Source organism: Elephas maximus, chromosome 22 (genome assembly GCF_024166365.1).
Source record: "Elephas maximus indicus isolate mEleMax1 chromosome 22, mEleMax1 primary haplotype, whole genome shotgun sequence".
Classification (NCBI taxonomy): Eukaryota; Metazoa; Chordata; class Mammalia; order Proboscidea; family Elephantidae; genus Elephas; species Elephas maximus.
Window position 1 is genome coordinate 71,734,009 of NC_064840.1, and position 25,097 is coordinate 71,759,105.

Sequence of the window (25,097 nt, forward strand, 5' to 3'; positions counted from 1 at the left end):
AAAATATGCTAATTCGAAGGGAGCCTGAGCCGCTTTAGGCAAATGGCAGCTTGCTGGCCACATGTGATTTTTAGGTGTTTTTTTTTCTTATGCAGAATGTTTACCTTATCTTTCCTAAAGAGGTTTAGACTAACCCTTTCCCCTACCAATTAAACTCTGTGCCCGGGATATACTGCCAGACAGCCCAGTTCATCTACTGATTTTCATTTAAAAGTTGGAGAGACGTCAACAGGCTAGGACAGGAACATGTTTTACTTTGAGGCATACCGCCTGCAATCCAGTCTTCCATGTGGTTTCTTTTAATGGATTCACCCTTGAACCTACAGGAACTGGCGATAGATCACTTTTATTTGCCGATGTTGGTGTGTCTCTTGTGGTGGTGGTATCATGTCTACATGTACCACTGTATGTGGAATGGAGAAAGCTGTCAGGGATGAAAGAAAAGGGAGTCAGTCCCATGTGCTACAGTCAGCAAAAAATGGGCTGGTTTGAAAAGTGTTGGGCAAGCTTTCTCCTTTTCTACAGAGTAATAATAGAGGGAAAGACATTTTCAGAACTACCTTTTAAAAACTTGGATTATTGCCTATGTATAGTACTGTAGGGTTCGACTCATAGCGACCCTATAGGACAGAGTAGAACTGCCCCACAGAGTTTCCAAGGAGTTCCCGGTGGTTAGCAGTTGTAGCTCTTAACCACTACACCACCAGGGTTTCCTCCGATTCAAACGGGATTCCAGTTAAATTCAGTTACTCGCTGTTTGTAAGTATTCTCAAAAGTACAGTGATTATTTTACATGGTATTTTTGGCAGTTACATTGTTACGACATAGAGATATGTAAGACCAATTGAAACCGCCTTTTTAAAAAAAGTAGGTTGAAGACCCTGTGGCCTTTGTCTCAACAAATAAGCAGGCAAAGTATGTCTAACTCAGAGTAGTTAGTATGGACTTGTTAAAAACAAAACGAAACAAAACAAAGCAGTGAAGCACGAAGAATTTGGTTTTGTCCTATCGGAGAATTTCTCTCTGACCACAGAAAGCGTGGAGGGTGGGGATGGGATTTCAGAAGGACAGAAGGCCAAGTGGGGAGGCTCCCCATGGTGTATCTCATTGATTTGCGTTGATTTGTTCTGCTGTTTGCTGGGAGTGAGACAGCTCATTGCTTGCTATGTTCGCAGGCTTAAATTATCTTAAATTATCTCGTCTCCCATCAGCCCCATTGATACTGGAATTTGTTCCCTCTCTGCTTAGGTATCTCCACTCTTTCTTGGACAATTAAGTGGAAAAGATAGTGCTTCTTTCCCCTATGCCATCATTTTTACTGTATCCCATCTGTGACTTTAGGAGCACCAGTTTTTAAGGGTAAGTCTCTGGGAAGCAGAGAGGGTTTCCGCATAGGTGAGGCCCTCTGGAGCGGCTGGTGGATTCGAACTGCTGGCCTTTTGGTTAGCACCCGAGCTCTTAACTACTGCACCACTAGGGCTCCTTGGAGAGTTTAGGCCCCCACCAAAAAAAAAAAGAGGGGGGAGTTTGGGGATGAAGGGGACCTATAAAGCAGCAGATCGTTAAGATAACATTTATTTATTCAGAATCAGCTCACGTTTGGGAATTAGGAATGAAGAAGTGGCATGATTGTTGTGTTTAACTTACTGTGATATTGCACATGTCAGTAATCTTTTTCTCCGTTATTGGAAAAAAAAATAATTTTTAAAAATTGGTTTACGGTAATATTTTGCAGAAATATTGTATCAGGAAAAGCTCAAGTTGAACATAGCATGTCGCTTTTTTAAAAGCAGTGTTTGTATTTATTTTCTGGAGGCAGTTTGATGGCCCTGGAGTTAACGCTTCCTGAGTGTGAATCTTTACTGTTTATTAGTGCTGTGACTGTGGACACCCGCAAAATGCAGATGATAGGGGTGCTCATCTCATGGGGCTGCTGCGAGTAGTTAGATAATTGTAGGTGAAGCATTTAGCGTAATTTTTAACACACACAAAAAAATTGCTCAATAACCTTGTTGTTCACTGCCCTGGAGTTGGCCCCCAACTCATGGCACCCCCATGCACGATTGGAACGAAACACCGCCCAGTCCTGCGCCAGCCCCCTATTGGGCCGTTGTGATCCAAAGGGCTTTCTTGGCTGGTTTTCAGAAGTGGATTGCCAGGCTTTTCTTTCTAGTACCGCTTAGGCTGGAAGCCCTGCTGAAACCTTTCATTGTCATAGCAACACGCAAGCCTCCTCTGACAGCTGGGTGGTGGCTACAGACAGGGTGCGTTGGCCGGGAATTGAACCAGGCTCACTGCGTGGACGGCAAGAAGTCGACCACTGAAGCATCACTGAACCTCCACCGCTCTCAGTAAACTCAGCTGCTGTTACGGCTGTTAGGAACATCAGCGGTGTGCACTGCGGATGCATATCCAAAAACATTACCAAACCCACTGCCGTCGAGTCAGTTCCGACTCGTAGTGACCCCATAGGGTTTCCAAGGCTATAAATCTTTACTGAAGCAGACTGCCACGTCTTTCTTCCACGGAGCCACTGGTGGTTTTAAACTGCCAACCTTTTGGTTAGCAGTTGAGTGCTTTAGCCAGTGCACCACCAGGGCTGTGGATGGCATATGAAGATTATGAAATTTTTTTTTTCTTTTTTCTCTGAGAGTAAAATCCACCCTCCTGACTTACCTGGCATTGTTTAAGTTATTGAGGTACTTGCCCAAGGAAGGGAAACATATATGCTGGATAGATAGGTAAGAATGTTGGCTCACCTTCCCCCTTACAGCCATGAAAGGGTCAAGGTGGAGTACAAGGAGGTCTGTCGGTAAGGCCGTCTATAGGTATTCAGTAAACATCAGCAAACAGCCCTGTTGTCATAGAATAAGGAGAGATGGGTGGTATCATTTCTGTCATATCATAGTCACAAGTGCCTACAGTACCTGGATAAACTCCTCAGAGCAAAACCCTCCGACTCATCTGAGCCTCCTTACCCCTGTAGGAAACCCTGGTGATGTAGTGGTTAAGAGCTACAGCTGCTAACCAAAAGTTTGGCAGTTCGAATCCACCAGGTGTTCCTTGGGAAACCCTATGGGGCAGTTCTACTCTGTTCTGTAGGGTTGCTATGAGTCAGAATTTGCTCGATGGCAGTGGGTTTGGGCTTTGAGTAACACCCTGTAAGTCACGTGGGCAGATGACCCATTTACTGACAGTCACACTGTTCATGAGCCACACGGCTGGGCCTGAAGTCTGCGCTGTGGCCTGGGGCACCGTGCCGCTCCATGGCGAACGCTCTCTCTCCCCCATGCTGTGGCTTCAGTTTCAGCCTAAACCTTCCAATACCTTGAATGATGATTTCTTTGTTGCATCCCAGGAAGGACAGGCTCTACGCCCAGGAGGATTCCAGGTCTGAGCCCCCAGGCTGACCTCTCCCTTACTCCAGACCTCCGTTTCCAACATCCTACCTGGAGCTCCCTTGCGTGTCCTGCAAAACTGGTGCAAAACATCCTCACCCAAAGCTTTTCGTCAGTCAGTTTCCTGTCTCCCACAATGGCTTAGTGTCCTCCCATCAGCTCAAGCCAGGTGTCTTGTCAGCTTCAAGCCTTCCTTGCTGGTCTTCCCCATACGTAGCTTTCATGGAGACCTGTTATCCCCTCTTATCGGTGTGTCTTGGCATGAGTGAATTTGGCTGTATAACCTTCTCTTCAGCCCTGTGCTTTCTTCTAGCCCCGTCTGGCTCTGCCAAGATTCCTGAGACTGAGTCTTAACTGGCTTCCTACTCTCTAGTCTTTTTGCGCTTCAGACTAGTTTTGCCTTTCAACGTCAGGCTCAGTCATATCTCTTCGTGTTTAGAAGTCTGAATGGCTTCCTGGCAGTTAAAGGCTGACGTTCAGAATCCTCAGCAGGACTCAGAAGCCTTCTCAGTCAGACCCAAACTCCTCTCCTGACAGGGTGTGACACTCCGTCACTGTGCCTTCTGCTGTGTGGACAGCCATACTGTGCCCCTGGCTGGTTCTCAGTCCTGCACGAGGTGACGTGCCTTCTCTTCTACCTGGTAAAGGTCCAGTGTCCCATTTTGCTTCTGAGTTCTCAGCGTCTAGCCATCGAGAAATGCCTGTCGAATAACTGTTTGAGCATTTCAGGACTCACCAACTCATACAAACAAAAAACCAAAACCAAACCAGTTGGCTTCAAGTTGATTCTGACTCATGGTAAACCCACGTGTGACAGAGTAGAACTGCCCGAGAGGGTTTTCTTGGCTGTGATCTTTACGGAAGCAGATCGCCAGGCCTCTCTTCTGAAGTTCTGCTGAGTGGGTTTGAACCACCGACCTTTAGGTTAGTAGCGTAGCGCAAGCTGTTTGCACCACCCAGGGGCCCCGCTGACTCATAGGGGTGGCCCAGTTCCTATAGTAACAGCTTTAAATAAAAAAAAAACTTTTCTAATACTTCCTCGTAACTTCTCTCCATCTGTCTCTGAGGCACCTCCCAGAATAAGTCCCATCTTTCATTTTGATAGCCCTTCAGATATGTGAAGATGCCTCTGATTTCTTCTCAAATCTCTTGCTCCTCTAAACGTTGTCAGTTGTTTCAGTGGTTCCTCGTTCATTCTAACATCACTTCCTGACACCTCACCTTTGTGGGCCTTCTTCTTGTGAAATTTTGCTTTGCTAGGTTTTACTTGTCAAAACCCAAGACACGTGATTTATCTGGTAGACTACCACAACTTTTAACTACTTGCGTGATTTATCTGGTAGACTACCACAACTTTTAACTACTTGCGTGGTCTTGGCCAAAGCCTTGTGCAAACTCCTTCGTGAAACTATTCCCAGCTCTTTTTAACTGTAATCAGTCTCTCTTTCCTTCATATTTCTTTAGTAATTTTTAATACCTCCATTGTAGTAATGATCTCTAGTATCTTGGCAAATTTTTACCCTGACTTTATCACATCATATTCATCATTCGTTCAACAGGTCTTTGTTGAGTATTTGCCCTCTTTTGGGCATTGTGTCAGGAGCCCTGGTGATGCAGTGGTTAAGCACTCGGCTGCTACCTGAAAACTGGACGATTTGAACCACGAGCAGCTCCACAGGAGAAAGACGTGGCAGTCTTCTTCTGTAAAGATTTACAGCCTTGGAAACCCTATAGGGCAGTTCCGCTCTGTCCTGTAGGGTTGCTCAGAGTTGGAATCTACTTGACAGCAGTGGGTTTTTGGTTTTTGGGGGACACTGTGTCAGGTGTAGGTGATACAGAAACAAATGAGACAGACACTGCCCTAAAGAATCCAGCAGCCTCCTTGGGGAGAATGGGAATCAAGGAAATAACCAGACAACCTTGTGTCTAGTTGCAATTAAAAGCTGATACCTGCCATGATAATTGTATGAACAGAGTCCTGTGGGCACAGAGAAGAAAGAATTCTACCAGGAAAAATCAGGAGAGGCTCCAGGAAGTAGCATTTGAAGTGGTTCTTGAAGGATGAGGAGGAGTTTAATGAGATGGAGAAGCAGTGAGAGGTGGGGCAGTTTGGAGATTTGATGGCTATTTCCTTTCCGTAAGAGACCAAATATGAGAATTACCATCTACGTGGGAAAATGTGCAAACTGGTTTTCCTTTTTCTCCCTCGAACAGTGGGATATCCCCTCTAGGGGCCCTTGATGAGGTATTCCTGCATTTCTGACTCTGGTCGGGCCTACGCTCAGTCTTCCTCTGTCTCAGGGGAGCAAACAGCCAGACGTTTCCCTATTCCTGAAGGTTCATTAGATTCAGTGAGGAAAACATTTACATAGCACATCTCCCACACTGATCAAAACTCGCACACCAGAATTAACTGCTTGGTTCAGACATGAAATTTTACACTGCTATCCTCTTTACAGCTAGATTTATTATTATTATAACTTGAATTGGAGGCCACTTTCAAAACTTTCTGTGCCCATAAGTTTAGTATATTAAAAGGTCTTTAAAAAGTCCTCATGGCTGAGTGCCATAGAAATGCGAAACTATCCCTAGGACCCAAGATAGTCCAACTCTGTGATAGCTGTCAGGCCTGCTTGGGAGTCAGATAACCCCCGTTAAAGCCCTGGTTCTGCCACTCATTCGTACACACTATTTCAGAAGTTATTAATCTCTTGGGACCTTCACTTACTTCTTTGTAAAATGCACAGTAAGAAAGGGCTTAGCTGGCGGGGTTGGTTTGAGTTGAGGATTAATCACAAAACGCACCACAATGAATGGCACAGTTCCCAGCATGCAGTATGGTCTTAGGAAAAGGAAGGTGCTTCATGTTGGTGAGGTGGTTATTACTATTATGTGCCAACGAGCCCCGGGCTGATTCTTATGGAATTATCAGTTTCCAAGAGATCAAGCTGCCTTAGGAGAGATAGGGTGAGGACAGCAGCTCATAACCCCTTTCTCCTTTCCTTCCACTGTATGTTTTATTAAATGTTCAAAGCACTTTTAAAACATCACGTCACATGTCATTGTAGGAAAGCTGAAATAAGGGATGGGGACCTTTCACACTTTCTCCTCTAACCATTTTGTCTGCCACTGAATGTTGCTTGCACTTGATTTAAGTAGCTCAGGATGCAGACATTATTTTATATTCCCCCACCTCTAGATTTTAGTTTGATGACCCTGTTTATAAAACTTTAAGTGAAATCGCTGCCTTTATTTTAGTCCAGATAAAACTCGTTGCCGTCGAGTTGATTCCAACTTATAGCGACCCTATAAGACAGAGTGGAACTGCCCTATAGGGTTTCCAAGACTGTAGTCTTTACAGAAGCAGACTACCGTGTCTTTCCCCTGCAGGGTGGCTTGTGGGTTCAAACCACTGACCTTCCTGTTTGCAGCTGAGAGTGTAACCACTGTACCACCAGTCCCCCTTTGACTACGCAGAGGCGTTCAACTGTGTGAATCCTAAGAGATTATGGATAACATTGCGAAGAATGGGAATTCCAGAACACTTGATTGTGCTCCTGAGGAACTTGTGTATAGACTAAGAGACAGTTGTTCAAACAGAACAAAGGATACTGCGTGGTTTAAAATCAGGAAGGGTGTGTGTCGGGCTTGTATCCTTTCACCATACTTATTCGGTCTGTATGCTGAGGAAATAATCTGAGAAGGTGGACTATATGAAGAAGAACACAGCATCAGGATTGGAGGAAGACTTATTAACAACCTGCGATATACAGATGACACAACCTTGCTTGCTGAAAATGAGGACTTGAAGCACTTACTGGTGAAGATCAGACTACAGACTCCACTGTGGATTACACCTCAACATAAAATAAAAATTCTCACAACTGAATCAATAAGCAACATCATGATAAATGGAGAAAAGACTGAAGTTGTCAAGGATTTTATTTTACTTGGACCCACAACCAACACCCATAAAAGCAGCGGTCAAGAAATCAAATGACACATTGCATTGAGCAAATTTGCAAAACATCTCTGTAAAGTGTTCAAAAAGCAAAGATGTCACTTGAAGGACTAAGGTGCTCCTGACCCAAGCCATGGTATTTTCAGTCTTCTCATATGCATGTGAAAGCTGGACAATGAATAAGGAAGACTGAAGAAGAATTGACACCTTCAAATTATGGTGTTGGCCAAGAGTATTGAATATACCATGGACTGCCGAAAGAACAAACAAATCTGTCTTGGAAGAAGTATAACCAGAATGCTTCTTAGAAGGGAGGATGGTGAGACTTCATTTCATGTACTTTGAACATATTGTCAGGAGAGACCAGTCCCTGGTAAAATAGAGGGTCAGTGAAAAAGAGGAATACCTTCAACAGGATGGATTGACACAGTGGCTGCAACAATAGACTCAAACACAGCAACAATTGTGAGGGTGGCGCAGAATCAGGCAGCATTTCGTTCTGTTGTACGTAGCGTCACTATGAGTCAGAATCGACTCGACAGCACCTAACGGCAACAACATCTTAGTCCAGATAGACATCCATTCTCCCCTTTTAGTGCATATTCCTACACTTAGAGTGTTATTTGGTATGTGCCCATGTGGGTTTATTGAAAGGAGTAGTTCTTTGTTTGGAGTTTCAGGTTCTTAATTAGAAAAGTAGTTAAGCTCTGAAATTATGGTAGAATAAGTGGCATAGCCAATTAGTGTGGTTCCCTCTTTATATCTGAACTGAGTTCAACATCACCAGCAGAAATGTTTGCTTAATTTTCTACCGAGTAGACGCTTTCTTTTGGGGGGACATCAGTAGTCTGACGTCTGTCTACCTTTTCATGAGGAATTCTAGAGAAGAAATGAAAATCTGTGCTAAATAAATAAATAGACTTGTATTATTGCTTTCTTTTTTATGATTGAGAATATCTTCCTTAGTTACTTTTGTCATTTCTTTCCGTTCTTCCCACCTCCCCATATAGGAAGAACGTTGGCGAAAAGCACAGAAACCAGTGACTCTTGTGGCTGTGGAATTTCCGTGGAGAGAAGAGAATACCGGAACTCACCTGGACCATCTTGTGTACCTGGCCAGCCCTCCGCACACCCGAGGGTGCCTCTGACCTCCAGCGAATAAGCGTTCAGGGTGCTTTCAGAGGAGAGAGCAAAGCCCTGGCTTGTTGAAGAAGCGGGGAGGTGGTGAGGAGGGGGCAGAGAGGGCAAGGGTGGGAGAGAATGTGGAGCAGATGTTTTACACCCGGAACCTCAGAACTGTGGTCCTCCAAGGAGAGCGCTACTTGAAGAAAAGAAAAGGAAAAAAAAAAAAAGGTCTAATGGCTTCTCAGGGATTTTGTTTTCCACGCACATATAAGCCATAGTTGCAGTCCAGGCGACAGCGTTTCGAGCATTGAGATTTCAGTTCTGTTAATGTGAAAGAAGGATCAACCGACGTTCATTGCTGTTCCGTAGCTCGTGTAAGATATGTATATGTTTATCTTTATTTTTATAATATGCAAATACATTTAAATTTATACAGTTTGAAGCTTCTAGCGTTAGTTAACACTGGGGTGCAATATTCTGCATGAGAACTGTGCCAAGATGAGGCTGATTTCTTATTTTAGCATACTTTTTTTTTGTTTTTATTTCTTTATTCCTTTTTCTTAGAAAAAAAAAAAAAAAACTATTAGCCCACGAATCCATGGCTAAATGTTCGTTCACAGAGATTGCCAAGAACCTGTCAGCAAGAATCTTCAGTAAGCATTTTAGGCGCTATCCCCTCCCCTTCTTTTAATTACAGGTCCCTGCCTCTAAATCCCTGGACAGGGCAGCAGGATTTTTCCTTTTCTTTCCCCACATATGGCTTGGGCCTGGCAGAACTGTTCATTGCCCAGGTTTTGTGTACAGCCGTGGGTTGTCACCAAGTGGTGGTACGTGATGGTCTGGAGCCTCCGTTCAGTAGCAGAGGCCTGATGTTAGAATTCTCCAGAGGAGGATCCAGAGGGGACAGCAATTCCATGGAAAACCTGTCATTCCAGAGCTTAAGATAATCAGGAGTCAGCTGTTCTGAGTAACACATGCAAAGAGCTCTGCTAATAAGTACCTTTTTTTTTCCTAGAACATTGTTGAAATTTAGCAGAGCACTTTGAAAGTCTTCCATATCTGGGGATCAGATATTAAGATACCGAGTTTTCTAATTGGAGAACAGAATCCTACATTGGTTTTTTATAAACACAGAGCCCCTGATTGGATGGTCTGTTGCCAAGAACTAACAAAACCCTTGTTTTCAGGTGACCACGCAGTAAAACTTTAAAAGCAAATGGAATAAATTGCTCTCTATCCTACTCCTAAATGGGGCCAAACAGCATAGGCTGTGATAGCATCACAGTCTTCTGAAGAGTGTAAAGGACTGTTTATACCTGCCGCCTCTGTGTGTTGATCGGAAAACGTGTAAAACTGTTTCTCACTAACGTAAAACTAGAAAAGTGAGTCAGCTGGTGTTAATCTCTTACTTCTTTTATAAAGTATTGACTCTTTGAATGCCACAGTATACAAAGCCTCAACACATTTTTGAAAGAAATAACACACACATGGCCACGCTGCAAAATATCACGAATCAGTTTTTGTAGACTATTTTATGCCCCCGGAGTGAACGTCACGGACTCCAGAGCCTCCAATGAAACTGATAGTATGATTTCTTATGATCATAAAATCACGTAATCAGGCAGCTTTTGCATTTTTTAATACTTGAACGCGGTGCCTCAAGTTTTAGCTTTCATTTTCTTTTAGAATATAGTCAAGAGACGAATCTGGTTAATTATTTTGTTTTTTGTTTTTGTTTGGTCACAGTTGTCTGTGTGTGTGTGGAAGTGTAATCTGAATGGTAACATGTAATTGCTTTATGGACCGTTGAATTGTTGGGCAAAAAAAAAAAAATTTTTTTTTTTAATTGGCATGAGCCGGTACCTAAACTGTCACGTTAACCAGCTTTGACCAGTCTTTTGAAAAGCCTCTTATAGGTGTGACTTAGGGCTAGCTTCCCAGGGGACCATAGTGAATAATAAAAAAAAAATACTCCCTTGGGTGACATACCCTGCAAAGTGTTTGATATTGGAGTGAACAGAAATGCCCACATTCTTAATATCTGCTATTTGTTGACAAGTGGTGGTGTGTGCTATCATCTGAACCCTAGAGAAGCAGCGTAAGAAACCTTGGTGTCGCGTGTGTTTTGGTGAAAGGTCAGTGTGATAGAGGGTCATGTGACCACAAGATGCTCCAGAAAAAGTTTGGGAACTTGCTTCCCGGTGGGGGAAGGGTTGGCTATACGAAAGCACTCTGCTCTGCAGGAATGCTCACCGTCTATGCAGGAAATTCCATGTTGTCTTTCAACACGTGGGAAGACTCAGCAGCCAGCCAAGGCTGCCAGGCAGTTCACTAAGCACAAGAGGAATTTTTTCCAGTCAGGTCGTCCCTTGCCTCTCAAACCAGTGCCCTCTGAGTTTGTTATGGTTTCTATTCATGCAATTTGTGGTATCAAAACCACTTCCTGGAATTGTAAAAGCGCTGCCAGAATAAATGTTTTTGCCCCTTCTAAGAAAAAAAAAAAAAAAAAGATGACAGTGCTCAGATTTGCCACTTGTGCGTTGAACTCTCTTTTGAATGAATAAAAAGGAAAGGGTTTGGTGTAATTCCTGATGAGGTGTGTGTTATTCTTCGTGCCACAGTTTGTGAATTGTAATTGTGATTTCCCATTTCATTGTCGTTAACTGGGCAGAAATTTTTAAAAATTAAAAAAAAAAAAAAAAAGTTCAATAAAAATACAAGGAAATGGTTAAGCAGTTATATTTAGTTATTGTTCTTTTTTTTATTCAAGGAATAACTTTGTATTTTTAGTTCTTAAGTCACTTTTGAGAATAGCTCTGGGAGGTGCGTGGTGATAGCTTGCTGTACTTCAGGATTGCATCCACGGGAGGAAAACTGAAGAGTCCTTCCTGAAATGCCTGTTGCAGGCTGGGGATTCAGGTCTTGAGTATCTGTTCTGTCACTTAAGCCATATCCTTTTCTCGTTTTTCTACTGTATTCTTAAGCCAAAGCACATGAATTTATGATGGATTTGAAAGTTCCTTTCTTTCAAGGGCTTTTAGCAGAAGTCATCGCTACCACCATGTAAATACTTCCTGGGATGTTCTCTTGTCGTTGGGTGCCTTCGAATCGCTCCGACTCATAGCAACCCGATGTGACAGAGTCGAACTGCCCCATAGGGCTTTCTAGGCTGTGACTGGAAGCGGATCACCAGGTCTTTCTCCCGCCGAGTCACTGTGTGGGTTCAAAGTGCCAGCCTCTTGATTAGCAGCTAAATGCTTGAACCACTGTGGCATTGTTATTGTTGTTCGATGCTGTGAGGTTGATTTCGACTCATAGCGACCCCACATGACAGAGTAGAACTGTCCTCTGTAAGGTTTTTCCATGGCCAATTTTTCAGAAGCAGATCACCAGACCTTTCTTTCGAGGTTCCTGTAACCTCCAGCCTTTCAGTTAGCAGCCAACTGAGTTAACCTTTTGCACACCCAGGGATTCCAGATGAGAAGATAAGGAAATGAAAAGATCATGGTTGCTTCATACAGAGGGAGCAGCCTCTGGGGGAAGAACCAGGACCAGGCAAGCCCAGCCCTGTAGCACCTCAGACCGAGAGAGGGTCTTGTTATCAGACTCCTGAGAAGGGAGGTGGAGCCATTCTGAGGTATTTGCTTGGGTGCTCAGCATTTAAACATGCTTTTGACAATAGAGGAGCCCTGGTGGCACAGTGGTTAAGTGTTCGGCTGCTAACCAAAAGGTGGGCAGTTCGAATCCACCAGCCACTCCTTGGAAACCCTATGGGGGAGTTCTACTCTGTCCTATAGGATTGCTATGAGTTGGAATTGACTCAATGGCAAGAGGTTTGGTTTTGGTTTTGACAATGGAAAAGTTGAAACCATGTGTTCAGAGCTTCTAGAAGAGGTGTGAAGGAAGAGGTATGTTCCACGCAAAGTGGCTTTCTCTTACAGCTCTGTCCACGTAAAGCAAGGTGCTTGCAGTCAGTGAAGGCCACCGCCCGGCCCTCCTTTTGAAGGGAGCACAGTAAGCATAAATCATAAATTTGGGCCGAGTTTTTCTGTATCAGGAAGCTCAGAGTTCTTTAAGCTTGTTGAGCAGGTCACATAGATAAGCTGGTGGCAGAGTTAACAATCAGAAGTGTGTTATTCATCACATATATGGTTCCCTTCCAAGGTTATTTCCCCCACTTAAGTGTGAGCTTTTTGAAAGTAGGCTCCAGATCTTATTAACCTTTGAATGTGTGGTACCTGTTATGGATTGAATTGTGTCCCCCAAAGATGTGTATCAACTCGGCTAGGCAATGATTCCCAGAATTGTGTGGTTGTCCACCATTTTGTGATCTGATGTGATTTTCCTATGTGTTGTAAGTCCTAACCTCTGTGATGTTACTGAGGCAGGATTAGAGGTAGTTATATTTATGAGGCAGGACTCAATCTACAGGATTAGGTTGTATCTTGAGTCGATCTCTTTGGAGATATAAAAAAAAAGGAAGCAAGATGAGAAGAGAGGGACCTCATACCACTAAGAATGAGGGACGAGGGAGCACATCCTTTGGACCCAGGGTTCCTGTGCTGAGAAGCTCCTCAACCAGGGGAAGATTGATGACAAGGACCTTCCCCAAAGCCGACAGAGAGAGATAGCCTTCCCCTGGAGCTGGTACCCTGAATTCAGACTTGTAGCCTAGTAGACTGTGAGAGAATAAATGTCTGTTGTTAAAGCCATCCACTTGTGGTATTTCTGTTCTGGCAGCACTAGATGACTAAGACAGAGCTGCTATAGACTGAGAGTCTCCAGAAGGGAAACAGAACATGCAGCATTTCCATGTATGCTGGAGGGCAGAAGCCTTTCCCAAGAATCACCTGGGACCTGTGTTTCCAGAGCATGGGACACGTACCACCAATGCAACCCAAGGTGATCTTACATGAGGCAGACAGCATCAAGTGACAGATTGACTTCTCTTCAGAGGCTTTTTATGTTAGTAGGAGGCAGGGTGGTGTGAGGGTCAAGATCACTGCCTCCAGACTGCCTCCGTTTGAATCCTGGCTCTGCCATCTGTTTACCTGGTGCCTCAGTTTCCTCATGCATGAAAAGAGGGAAACCACCTTCTTCATTCAGTTGTTGTGAATATTAAATGAGAGTCTGTATGCAAGGTGTTCATGGCAGTGCCTAGCACTGGGAAGCTCTAAGCAAATACAGCTGATCTTATTCCATTTATTTGCATGATTCTCTTTTTTACAGTGAAGTCAGGCCTCAAGCTCAGAGCCTTTAACAGCATCTAGCAAGAATTTTAACAATTTTTGTTTTCATCGAATTTATTTTTTAGTTACCTTCTGTTTATAGCATGTGATACCAGCAATTGGTTATTGCCACCAGTGATTAAGTTTGAAAATAAATGTGGAACAAAATTTCAAATTCTCAATGGAATCCAGACTTGCTGGAGCCATTCAGGTGGAATGAATCCCCAAAACTATTGCCCTGAGATAATCTTTAAACCTTAAACCTCAAACCCAAACTATCCACTGGTCTTAAAAAGCTTGTGAGCGGCCATCTAAGATAACTCCACTAGTCTCACCGTATCTGGAACAAGGGAGAATGAAGAAAACCAAGACACAAGAGAAAGATTGGTCCAGATGACTAATGGACCCTCCACCAGACTGAGTCTACCACCAACTGCTCTGACAGGGATCACAATAGAGGGTCCCAGACAGAGCTGGAGAAAAATGTAGAACAAAATTCTAACTCACAAAAAGAAAAAAAAAAAAAGTCCACACTTACTGGCCTGACAGAGACTGGAGAAACCCAAAGTATGGCCCTCAGACACCCTTTTAGCTCAGTAATGAAGTCACTCCTAAGGTTCACCCTTCAGCCAAAGATTAGACAGGCCCATAAAACAAAATGAGACTAAAGGAGCACACCAGCCCAGGGACAAGGATGAGAAGGCAGGAGGGGACAGAAAAGCTGGTAATGGGGAACCCAAGGTCGAGAAGGGGAGAGCGTTGACATGTTGTGTGGTTGGCAACCAATGTCACAAAACAATATGCGTATTAATTGTTTAATGAGAACCTAGTTTGGTAAACGTCCATCCAAAGTACAATTAAAAAAAAAAAAAAAAACTATCCCCTGATGTCTTCTTTGAACCAAACAATAGTTCAGCTGAATGAGTAAAGCTTGTCTGCCTGGAGCATTGTGCTCTTTCAGAGATGTGTCTATGTGGGATGAATTTGACAACAGCAACTCTAAAGGTAGATGAGAAACCCAGGAAGCAGTGAGTTTATGTAAATGGTGGTGGAATGAATGGAAAAGGATAGTAAGAATGGTAGGTAACACGACTTAAAGAGTGGAATCAATGTCACTGAATTGTATATGTAGAAATTGTTGAAATGGTATGTCTTTTGTGTGTATATTTTCACAAAAAAAAATAAAAAATACATTCTACAAGGAAACACTTAGAAATGTATTAGAAATAAAAATATTAAGTGAATAATATAGCAAGTGGTACAAAGACAAAATGGTGATGATGTGGCAAAAATGATGAAAACGGTTTGTGAACTTCTGGGTGACAATGGAGGGACAGAATCTGGGAATCTCTCATCTCATGCAACCCAGAGAGACCAGGCCATTTGCCTGGGTGAGTCTGAAGGGACCCCAAAAGCTTTTTAGATTACAGCCCCCAGTTTTAAAATTCCCACCAGAAAAATTTATTGGTAGGTTGTGGAATTCTTATTTATCTGAAAATCAACATTTCTCAAGTTTGAAATTTAAAATCAGTTCTCCCGCATTCATGTTGTTTTGGTGTTGCCAGCGGCTTCTCATAGGACACCCTGGTGGTGTAGTAGTTGAGTGCTATGGCTGTTAACCAAAAGGTCTGCGGTTGGAATCCACCAGGTGCTCCTTGGAAACTCTATGGGGCAGTTCTACTCTGTCCTATAGGGTCGCTATAAGTCGGAATCAACTCGATGGCAACGGGTATAGTTTTGTTTTTTGTTTAGAGACTTCTCATATAAATACAAGTCTGATGTTTAAATGGGAAAATTTATTTGATTGTGAAAATATTAATGTTGAAGGCGTCCTTATAACGCTTTTTCTCTGAAGGCTTCACGGGAGCCAGACTGGGAAAGTGAGCCTACTTGTGTCAGTCATCACAAACAAAAGCAAACCGATTTGCTACACACGGAACAGAACAAATTGCTTGGATCTGTCTAGTGGTCACTCAGCGTGTGAGAAATCATGGCATGAAATGAACTTGGGTACATGCCACATGCCCAGTGGTGTCAAGGGGTTTGCGTAATAATTCCCCGGCAAACAGGCAACGTGAGTTGGACCTCCAGAATGGTCGAGAAGGGAGCTCAGTGGAAATTCTCTCCAATAAAACAATTTGTGAAATTACTTAAATAAAGGCTCGGGAAATTGTCCTAAGGGCATACAGTGAACAGAGAAACTTTCATTCAAGGAAATCTACTAAATCTTGTTAAGAGCAGTTTAGAGTCCATGGCATATTGGCCATGACCTGCTTCCTTGACTCCTTTCCCCCACAGCTCCAGGTTTCAGAATCTCTACCTTGGGTGCTCTACTCTGGGCAGGTGTGGCTAAGAATATGGGAGCTACATCTTTTCTGAGCTCTCTGGGGCTACAGTTCACCTCGGGAGGGGCAGCCTGCTGGCGTTTCTCACCCTCCCCAGCTCCGTATCGCAGACACTTTATTCCAGGCAAATGAGGAGACCAGGGATTTCCTTCTTCCACTCAGCCCCCGCTGCAGGGCAGAGCTCCACTCCAGGGGCAGTAGGCTGAGATCTCACTCAGGACAGACAAGCCAAGGAGACCAGGGGCTGCCAGCCGCCCCCTCTCCCAGGGCTTATTTGTAGAGCAGAGTTGTCATTTCCAGAAAAAGAGGGCTCCTGTCCCCCAGTTCCAGTGCTGAGGCTTAGGGGCTTGCCCACCAGGAACAGCAGGCCGTTGGGACAAGGAGCTCAGCTGCTGTGCCTGAGAGGACTGGCTTTATTTGGAACAGAGCCTGGAACAGTGCCTGCCTAAAGGGGTTGTCATACTCAGTGGAGATCTTGGGGAGCAATGAAGAGGTGGCTGGTAGCTCCATGATAGAAGTAAATAGCACAGCAACTGGAAGTTGAACAGAACCAGAGAGAGAGATGGGCAGGCAGAGCTGTCCTGAGGTCACAGTTAATTCTGGGCGAGGACACACATGCGCTAGGAAGCATCTCTCAAGAGCTCTAGTGCAGGGGGTGCAGCAGACTAGAAAGCCTTCTCGCAGCTGCATACAGACCCAGCAATGCAGGTCAGGCACCTTGCAATGGGCTGGACCACAACCTCTGAGCAAACACTGACTCAGCTACAAGCTGCACTGACCTAGAACCAAAAACCAGACCTGTTGCCATCGAGTTGATACCGACTCATACCGACCCTATAGGTCAGAGTAGAACTGCCCCATAGAGTTTCCAAGGAGCACCTGGTGGATTCGAACTGCCAACCTTTTGGTTAGCAGCCATAGCACTTAACCACTATGCCACCTAGATGCGACTGCTAAGAAGCCAGGCTAAAAAAATGAAATCACGCTCGTTCCTAGCACGTAAAGTGAGTATGTACCCAAGACTCTGCCCACTCAGGAGTGATCAGAGGGAGCTCCAAGCCGCTCCAACCAACCAATCCATTGCCGTGCAGTTGCTCTGAAAAATTGTGACGTCCTCGAGAAAAGGAAATGATACAGCTTTTAAATCTTTATAGGGTTACAATTTACGTACCATAAAATATATACGTGCAATGATTATTGGTGTATTTACAGAGTTGTGCAACCACTAAAAAAAAAAAATGTCATCTAGTGGATTCTGACTCATAGCGACCCTGTTAGACAGAGATGAACTGCCCCACAGGGTTTCCAAGGCTGTAATCTTTACAGAAGCAGACTGCCACTATCTTTCTCCCATGGAACGGCTGATGGGTTCAAATCGCTGACCTTTCATTTAGCAGTTGAGTGCTTAAGCACTGCACTTCCAGGGCTCATTCTCTACCTGACTAGGGGGCTTAAACACAACCTTTGACCAGTAAGTGACTTATGCCAATGCAGCGGGAGTGACCTGTAGGTAGCCAGGCTAAAAAGATAACAAAAAACATCTGAGGGGGTGGAGCCAAGATGGCGGACTAGGTAGACGCTACCTCGGATCCCTCTTACAACAAAGACACGGAAAAACAAGCGAATCGATCACATACATAACAATCTACGAACCCTGAACAACAAACACAGATTTAGAGACGGAGAACGAACTAATACGGGGAAGCAGCGATTGTTTCCAGAGCCTGGAGCCAGCATACCAGTCAGGTACGGCACAAGCACAGAGAGCTGCTCCACCCCCCTGAACTAACCCCGGGAGGAGGCCCAACTGGTTCTCGAAGGTGGCACGGCTACGCGGCTGGAGGGACGAGAAGTCCCCGGGAGGCAGCGACTGATTTTGGAGTCGAGAGGGCACCGTCCCAGTAGGGGAGCCTTGACGCTGGGCGTGGGGCTGGAAGCGGAGGATCTGACCGTGACTCCAGCGGGCCAGACCCCCCGGGGGCAATCTCCACACAGCCAGCACACATAGGCGACGCGCCCGCGGGAATCTCAGATATAATAGTCATTCCAAGCAAGACAAGCAACTCTGGCTATATTCTGAGGTGCTACTCTCCTATCTCTCTGTTCCCTCCCCCACCCTCCCCAGGCGGCTTCATTAACATCTGAATAGCCTGAGCCAGAGGGAGAACTCTGATAGGGATCTGACTGCATTTTTTTTTTAGCGGATTTTCTGGAAAAACTAGTTTCCCAGTGATGGCTCGGAGACAACAATCCATATCAAACCACTTAAAGAAGCAGACCATGACAGCTTCTCCAACCCCCCAAACAAAAGAATCAAAATCTTTCCCAAGTGAAGATACAATCTTGGAATTATCAGATACAGATTATAAAAAACTAATTTACAGAATGCTTAATGATATCACAAATGAAATTAAGATAACTGCAGAAAAAGCCAAGGAACACACTGATAAAACTGTTGAAGAACTCAAAAAGATTATTCAAGAACATACTGGAAAAATTAATAAGTTGCAAGAATCCATAGAGAGACAACATGTAGAAATCCAAAAGATTAACAATAAAATAACAGAATTAGACAACGCACTAGGAAGTCAGAGGAGCAGACTCGAGCAATTAGAATGCAGACTGGGACATCTGGAGGACCAGGGAATCAACACCAACATAGCTGAAAAAAAATCAGATAAAAGAATTTAAAAAAATGAAGAAACCCTAAGAATTATGTGGGACTCTATCAAGAAGGATAACCTGCGGGTGATTGGAGTCCCAGAACAGGGAGGGGGGACAGAAAACACAGAGAAAATAGTTGAAGAACTCCTGACAGAAAACTTCCCTGACATCATGAAAGACGAAAGGATAGCTATCCAAGATGCTCATCAAACCCCATTTAAGATTGATTCAAAAAGAAAAACACCAAGACATATTATCATGAAACTCACCAAAACCAAAGATAAACAGAAAATTTTAAAAGCAGCCAGGGAGAAAAGAAAGGTTTCTTCAAGGGAGAATCAATAAGAATATGTTCTGACTACTCAGCAGAAACCATGCAGGCAAGAAGGGAATGGGACGACATATACAGAACACTGAAGGAGAAAAACTGCCAGCCAAGGATCATATATCCAGCAAAACTCTCTCTGAAATATGAAGGTGAAATTAAGATATTTACAGACAAACACAAGTTTAGAGAATTTGCAAAAACCAAGCCAAAGCTACAAGAAATACTAAAGGATATTGTTTGGTCAGAGAACAAATAATATCAGATATCAGCACAACACAAGGTCACAAAACAGAACGTCCTGATATCAACTCAAATAGGGAAATCACAAAAACAAACAAATTAAGATTAATTAAAAAAAATACACATAACAGGGAATCATGGAAGTCAATAGGTAAAACATCACAATAATCAAAAAGAGGGACTAAATACAGGAGGCATTGAACTGCCATATGGAGAGTGATACAAGGCGATATAGAACAATACAAGTTAGATTTTTACTTAGAAAAATAGGGGTAAATAATAAGATAACCACAAAAAGGTATAACAACTCTATAACTCAAGATAAAAACCAAGAAAAACGTAACGACTCAACTAACAAAGTCAAGCACTATGAAAATGAGGATCTCACAATTTACTAAGAAAAACGCCTCAGCACAAAAAAGTATGTGGAAAAATGAAATTGTCAACAACACACATAAAAAGGCATCAAAATGACAGCACTAAAAACTTATTTATCTATAATTACCCTGAATGTAAATGGACTAAATGCACCAATAAAGAGACAGAGAGTCACAGACTGGATAAAGAAACACGATCCATCTATATGCTGCCTACAAGAGACACACCTTAGACTTAGAGACACACCTTAGACTTAGAGACACAAACAAACTAAAACTCAAAGGATGGAAAAAAGTATATCAAGCAAACAATAAGCAAAAAAGAAGAGGAGTAGCAATATTAATTTCTGACAAAATAGACTTTAGACTTAAATCCACCACAAAGGATAAAGAAGGACACTATATAATGATAAAAGAGACAATTGATCAGGAAGACATAACCATATTAAATATTTATGCACCCAATGACAGGGCTGCAAGATACATAAATCAAATTTTAACAGAATTGAAAAGTGAGATAGACACCTCCACAATTATAGTAGGAGACTTCAACACACCCCTTTCGGAGAAGGACAGGACATCCAGTAAGAAGCTCAACAGAGACACGGAAGATCTAATTACAACAATCAACCAACTTGACCTCATTGACTTATACAGAACTCTCCACCCAACTGCTGCAAAATATACTTTTTTTTCTAGCGCTCATGGAACATTCTCTAGAATAGACCACATATTAGGTCATAAAACAAACCTTTGCAGAGTCCAAAACATCGAAATATTACAAAGCATCTTCTCAGACCACAAGGCAATAAAACTAGAGATCAATAACAGAAAAACTAGGGAAAAGAAATCAAATACTTGGAAAATGAACAATACCCTCCTGAAAAAAGACTGGGTTATAGAAGACATCAAGGAGGGAATAAGGAAATTCATAGAAAGCAACGAGAATGAAAATACTTCCTATCAAAACCTCTGGGACACAGCAAAAGCAGTGCTCAGAGGCTGATTTATACCGATAAATGCACACATACAAAAAGAAGAAAGAGCCAAAATCAGAGAACTGTCCCTACAACTTGAACAAATAGAAAGTGAGCAACAAAAGAATCCATCAGGCACCAGAAGAAAACAAATAATAAAAATTAGAGCTGAACTAAATGAATTAGAGAACAGAAAAACAATTGAAAGAATTAACAAAGCCAAAAGATGGTTCTTTGAAAAAATTAACAAAATTGATAAACCATTGGCTAGACTGACTAAAGAAATACAGGAAAGGAAACAAATAACCCGAATAAGAAACGAGAAGGACCACATCACAACAGAACCAAATGAAATTAAAAGAATCATTTCAGATTATTATGAAAAATTGTACTCTAACAAATTTGAAAACCTAGAAGAAATGGATGAATTCCTGGAAAAACACTACCTACCTAAACTAACACATTCAGAAGTAGAACAACTAAATAGACCCATAACAAAAAAAGAGATTGAAATAGTAATCAAAAAACTTCCAACAAAAAAAAGCCCTGGCCCGGACGGCTTCACTGCAGAGTTCTACCAAACTTTCAGAGAAGAGTTAACACCACTACTACTAAAGGTATTCCAAAGCATAGAAAATGACGGAATACTACCCAACTCATTCTATGAAGCCACCATCTCCCTGATACCAAAACCAGGTAAAGACATTACAAAAAAAGAAAATTATAGACCTATATCCCTCATGAACATTGATGCAAAAATCCTCAACAAAATTCTAGCCAATACAATCCAACAACACATCAAAAAAATAATTCGCCCTGATCAAGTGGGATTTATACCAGGTATGCAAGGCTGGTTTAATATCAGAAAAACCATTAATGTAATCCATCACATAAATAAAACAAAAGACAAAAACCACATGATCTTATCAATTGATGCAGAAAAGGCATTTGACAAAGTCCAACACCCATTCATGATAAAAACTCTTACCAAAATAGGAATTGAAGGAAAATTCCTCAACATAATAAAGGGCATCTATGCAAAGCCAACAGCCAATATCACTCTAAATGAAGAGAACCTGAAAGGATTTCCTTTGAGAACGGGAACCAGACAAGGATGCCCTTTATCACCACTCTTATTCAACATCATGTTGGAAGTCTTAGCCAGGGCAATTAGGCTAGACAAAGAAATAAAAGGTATCCGGATTGGCAAGGAAGAAGTAAAGTTATCACTATTTGCAGATGACATGATTATATACACAGAAAACCCTAAGGAATCCTCCAGAAAACTACTGAAACTAATAGAAGAGTTTGGCAGAGTCTCAGGTTATAAAATAAACATACAAAAATCACCTGGATTCCTCTACATCAACAAAAAGAACACCGAAGAGGAAATAACCAAATCAATACCATTCACAGTAGCCCCCAAGAAGATAAGATACTTAGGAATAAATCTTACCGAGGATGTAAAAGACCTATACAAAGAAAACTACAAAGCTCTACTACAAGAAATTCAAAAGGACATACTTAAGTGGAAAAACATACCCTGCTCATGGATAGGAAGACTTAACATGGTAAAAATGTCTATTCTACCAAAAGCCATCTATACATTTAACGCACTTCCGATTCAAATTCCAATGTCATATTTTAAGGGGATAGAGAAACAAATCACCAATTTCATATGGAAGGGAAAGAAGCCTCAGATAAGCAAAGCACTACTGAAAAAGAAGAAAAAAGTGGGAGGCCTCACCTTACCTGACTTCAGAACCTATTATACAGCCACAGTAGTCAAAACAGCCTGGTATTGGTACAACAACAGACACATAGACCAATGGAACAGAACTGAGAACCCAGACATAGATCCATTCACGTAGGAGCAGCTGATATTTGACAAAGGCCCAGTGTCAATTAACTGGGGAAAAGATAGCCTTTTTAACAAATGGTGCTGGCATAACTGGATATCCATTTGCAAAAAAATGAAACAGGACCCATACCTCACACCATGCACAAAAACTAACTCCAAGTGGATCAAAGACCTAAACATAAAGACTAAAACGATAAAGATCATGGAAGAAAAAATTGGGACAACCCTAGGAGCCCTAATACAAGGTATAAACAGAATACAAAACATTATCAAAAATGATGAAGAGAAACCCGATAACTGGGAGCTCCTAAAAATCAAACACCTATGCTCATCTAAAGACTTCTCCAAAAGAGTGAAAAGACCACCTACAGACTGGGAAAGAATATTCAGCTATGACAACTCCGACCAGCGCCTGATCTCTAAAATCTACATGATTCTGTCAAAACTCAACCACAAAAAGACAAACAACCCAATCAAGAAGTGGGCAAAGGATATGAACACACATTTCACTAAAGAAGATATTCAGGCAGCCAACAGATACATGAGAAAATGCTCTCGATCATTAGCCATTAGAGAAATGCAAATTAAAACTACGATGAGATTCCATCTCACACCAGCACGGCTGGCATTAATCCAAAAAACACAAAATAATAAATGTTGGAGAGGCTGTGGAGAGATTGGAACTCTCATACACTGCTGGTGGGAATGTAAAATGGTACAACCACTTTGGAAATCCATCTGGCGTTATCTTAAACAGTTAGAAATAGAAGTACCATACAACCCAGAAATCCCACTCCTAGGAATATACCCTAGAGATACAAGAGCCTTCATACAAACAGATATATGCACACCCATGCTTATTGCAGCTCTGTTTACAATAGCAAAAAGTTGGAAGCAACCAGGGTGTCCATCAACGGATGAAGGGGTAAATAAATTGTGGTATATTCACACAATGGAATACTATGCATCAATGAAGAACAGTGACGAATCTCTGAAACATTTCATAACATGGAGGAACCTGGAAGGCATTATGCTGAGCGAAATTAGTCAGAGGCAAAAGGACAAATATTGTATAAGACCACTATTATAAGATCTTGAGAAATAGTAAACCTGAGAAGAACACATACTTTTGTGGTTACGGGGGGGGAGGGAGGGAGGGTGGGAGAGGGTTTTTTATTGATTAATCAGTAGATAAGAACTGCTTTAGGTGAAGGGAAAGACAACACTCAATACATGGAAGGTCAGCTCAATTGGACTGGACCAAAAGCAAAGAAGTTTCTGGGATAAAATGAATGCTTCAAAGGTCAGCAGAGCAAGTGCGGGGTTCTGGGGAACATGGTTTGCGGGGACTTCTAAGTCAATTGGCAAAATAATTCTATTATGAAATCATTCTGCATCCCACTTTGAAATGTGGCGTCTGGGGTCTTAAATGCTAACAAGCGGCCATCTAAGATGCATCAATTGGTCTCAACCCACCTGGAGCAAAGGAAAATGAAGAACACCAAGGCCACACGACAACTAAGAGCCCAAGAGACAGAAAGGGCCACATGAACCAGAGACCTACATCATCCTGAGACCAGAAGAACTAGTTGGTGCCCGGCCACAATTGATGACTGCCCTGACAGAGAGCACAGCAGAGGACCCCTGAGGGAGCAGGAGATCAGTGGGATACAGACCCCAAATTCTCATAAAAAGACCAAACTTAATGGTCTGACTGAGACTAGAGGAATCCCGGCGGCCATGCTCCCCAGACCTTCAGTTGACACAGGACAGGAACCATCCCCGAAGACAACTCATCAGAAATGAAAGGGACTGGTCAGCGGGTGGGAGAGAGACGCTGATGAAGAGTGAGCTAATTATATCAGGTGGACACTTGAGATTGTGTTGGCAACTCTTGTCTGGAGGGGGGATGGGAGGATAGAGAGAGAGGGAAGCCGGCAAAATTGTCAAGAAAGGAGAGACGGAAAGGGCTGACTCAAGACGGGGAGAGCAAGTGGGAGTAGGGAGTGAGATGTATGTAAACTTATATGTGACAGACTGATTGGATTTGTAAACGTTCACTTGAAGCTTAATAAAAGTTATTTAAAAAAAAAAAAACATCTGAGCAGAGACATCAAAGGAAATTATACAGCTAATTACAAAAAAACAAAACACCGAACAAGTTACCATGGAATCTATTCCAACTCATGGCAACCCCATCCGTGTCAGAGTAGAACTGTGTTCCATAGTGTTTCCAGTGGCTGAGTTTTTGGAAGTAGATCACCAGGCTTTTCTTCTGAGGTGCCTCTGGATGGACTTGAACCTCCAACCTTTTGGTTAGCAGCTGAGCCTATTGACCATTTGCACCACTCAGGGACTCCAAGGTAATTACAAGACTATGTAGTTATGTCTTTTCCTTTCTTGCCTTGACTGATTTGACAAAGCAATTGCACAAAACCATATGGAATTGTCTTGTTGGCCCTAAAGCAAATGTACCACATGAGTGTAATATATTTAATAATAACAACACAGAGGAGGTGGGTTGGAAAAAAAAACATTTTGGAATAAGGAAACAACACCAGATGGTAACAGAAATCCAAAGGAAGAATGAAGA

General features: G+C 42.6%; 1 protein-coding gene across 2 annotated transcripts in view; it reads left to right on the plus strand.

The window, feature by feature from the left end:
* The window catches only part of MFHAS1 (multifunctional ROCO family signaling regulator 1), a 115,928-nt gene extending 101,055 nt beyond the window's left edge, over positions 1–14,873 (plus strand). The window contains exons 3-4 of one of the 2 annotated variants that reach the window (XR_007514994.1): positions 1,249–1,359; positions 8,370–14,873. Coding sequence is in view for 1 of the 2 variants with exons in the window: in XM_049866864.1 (XP_049722821.1) it covers positions 8,370–8,403 (34 nt within the window). In the remaining variant the exon portion in view is untranslated. The remainder of the gene's footprint in view (positions 1–1,248; positions 1,360–8,369) is intronic. The other variant, XM_049866864.1, reaches the window with a different exon arrangement.
* Positions 14,874–25,097: the final 10,224 nt, after the last annotated feature.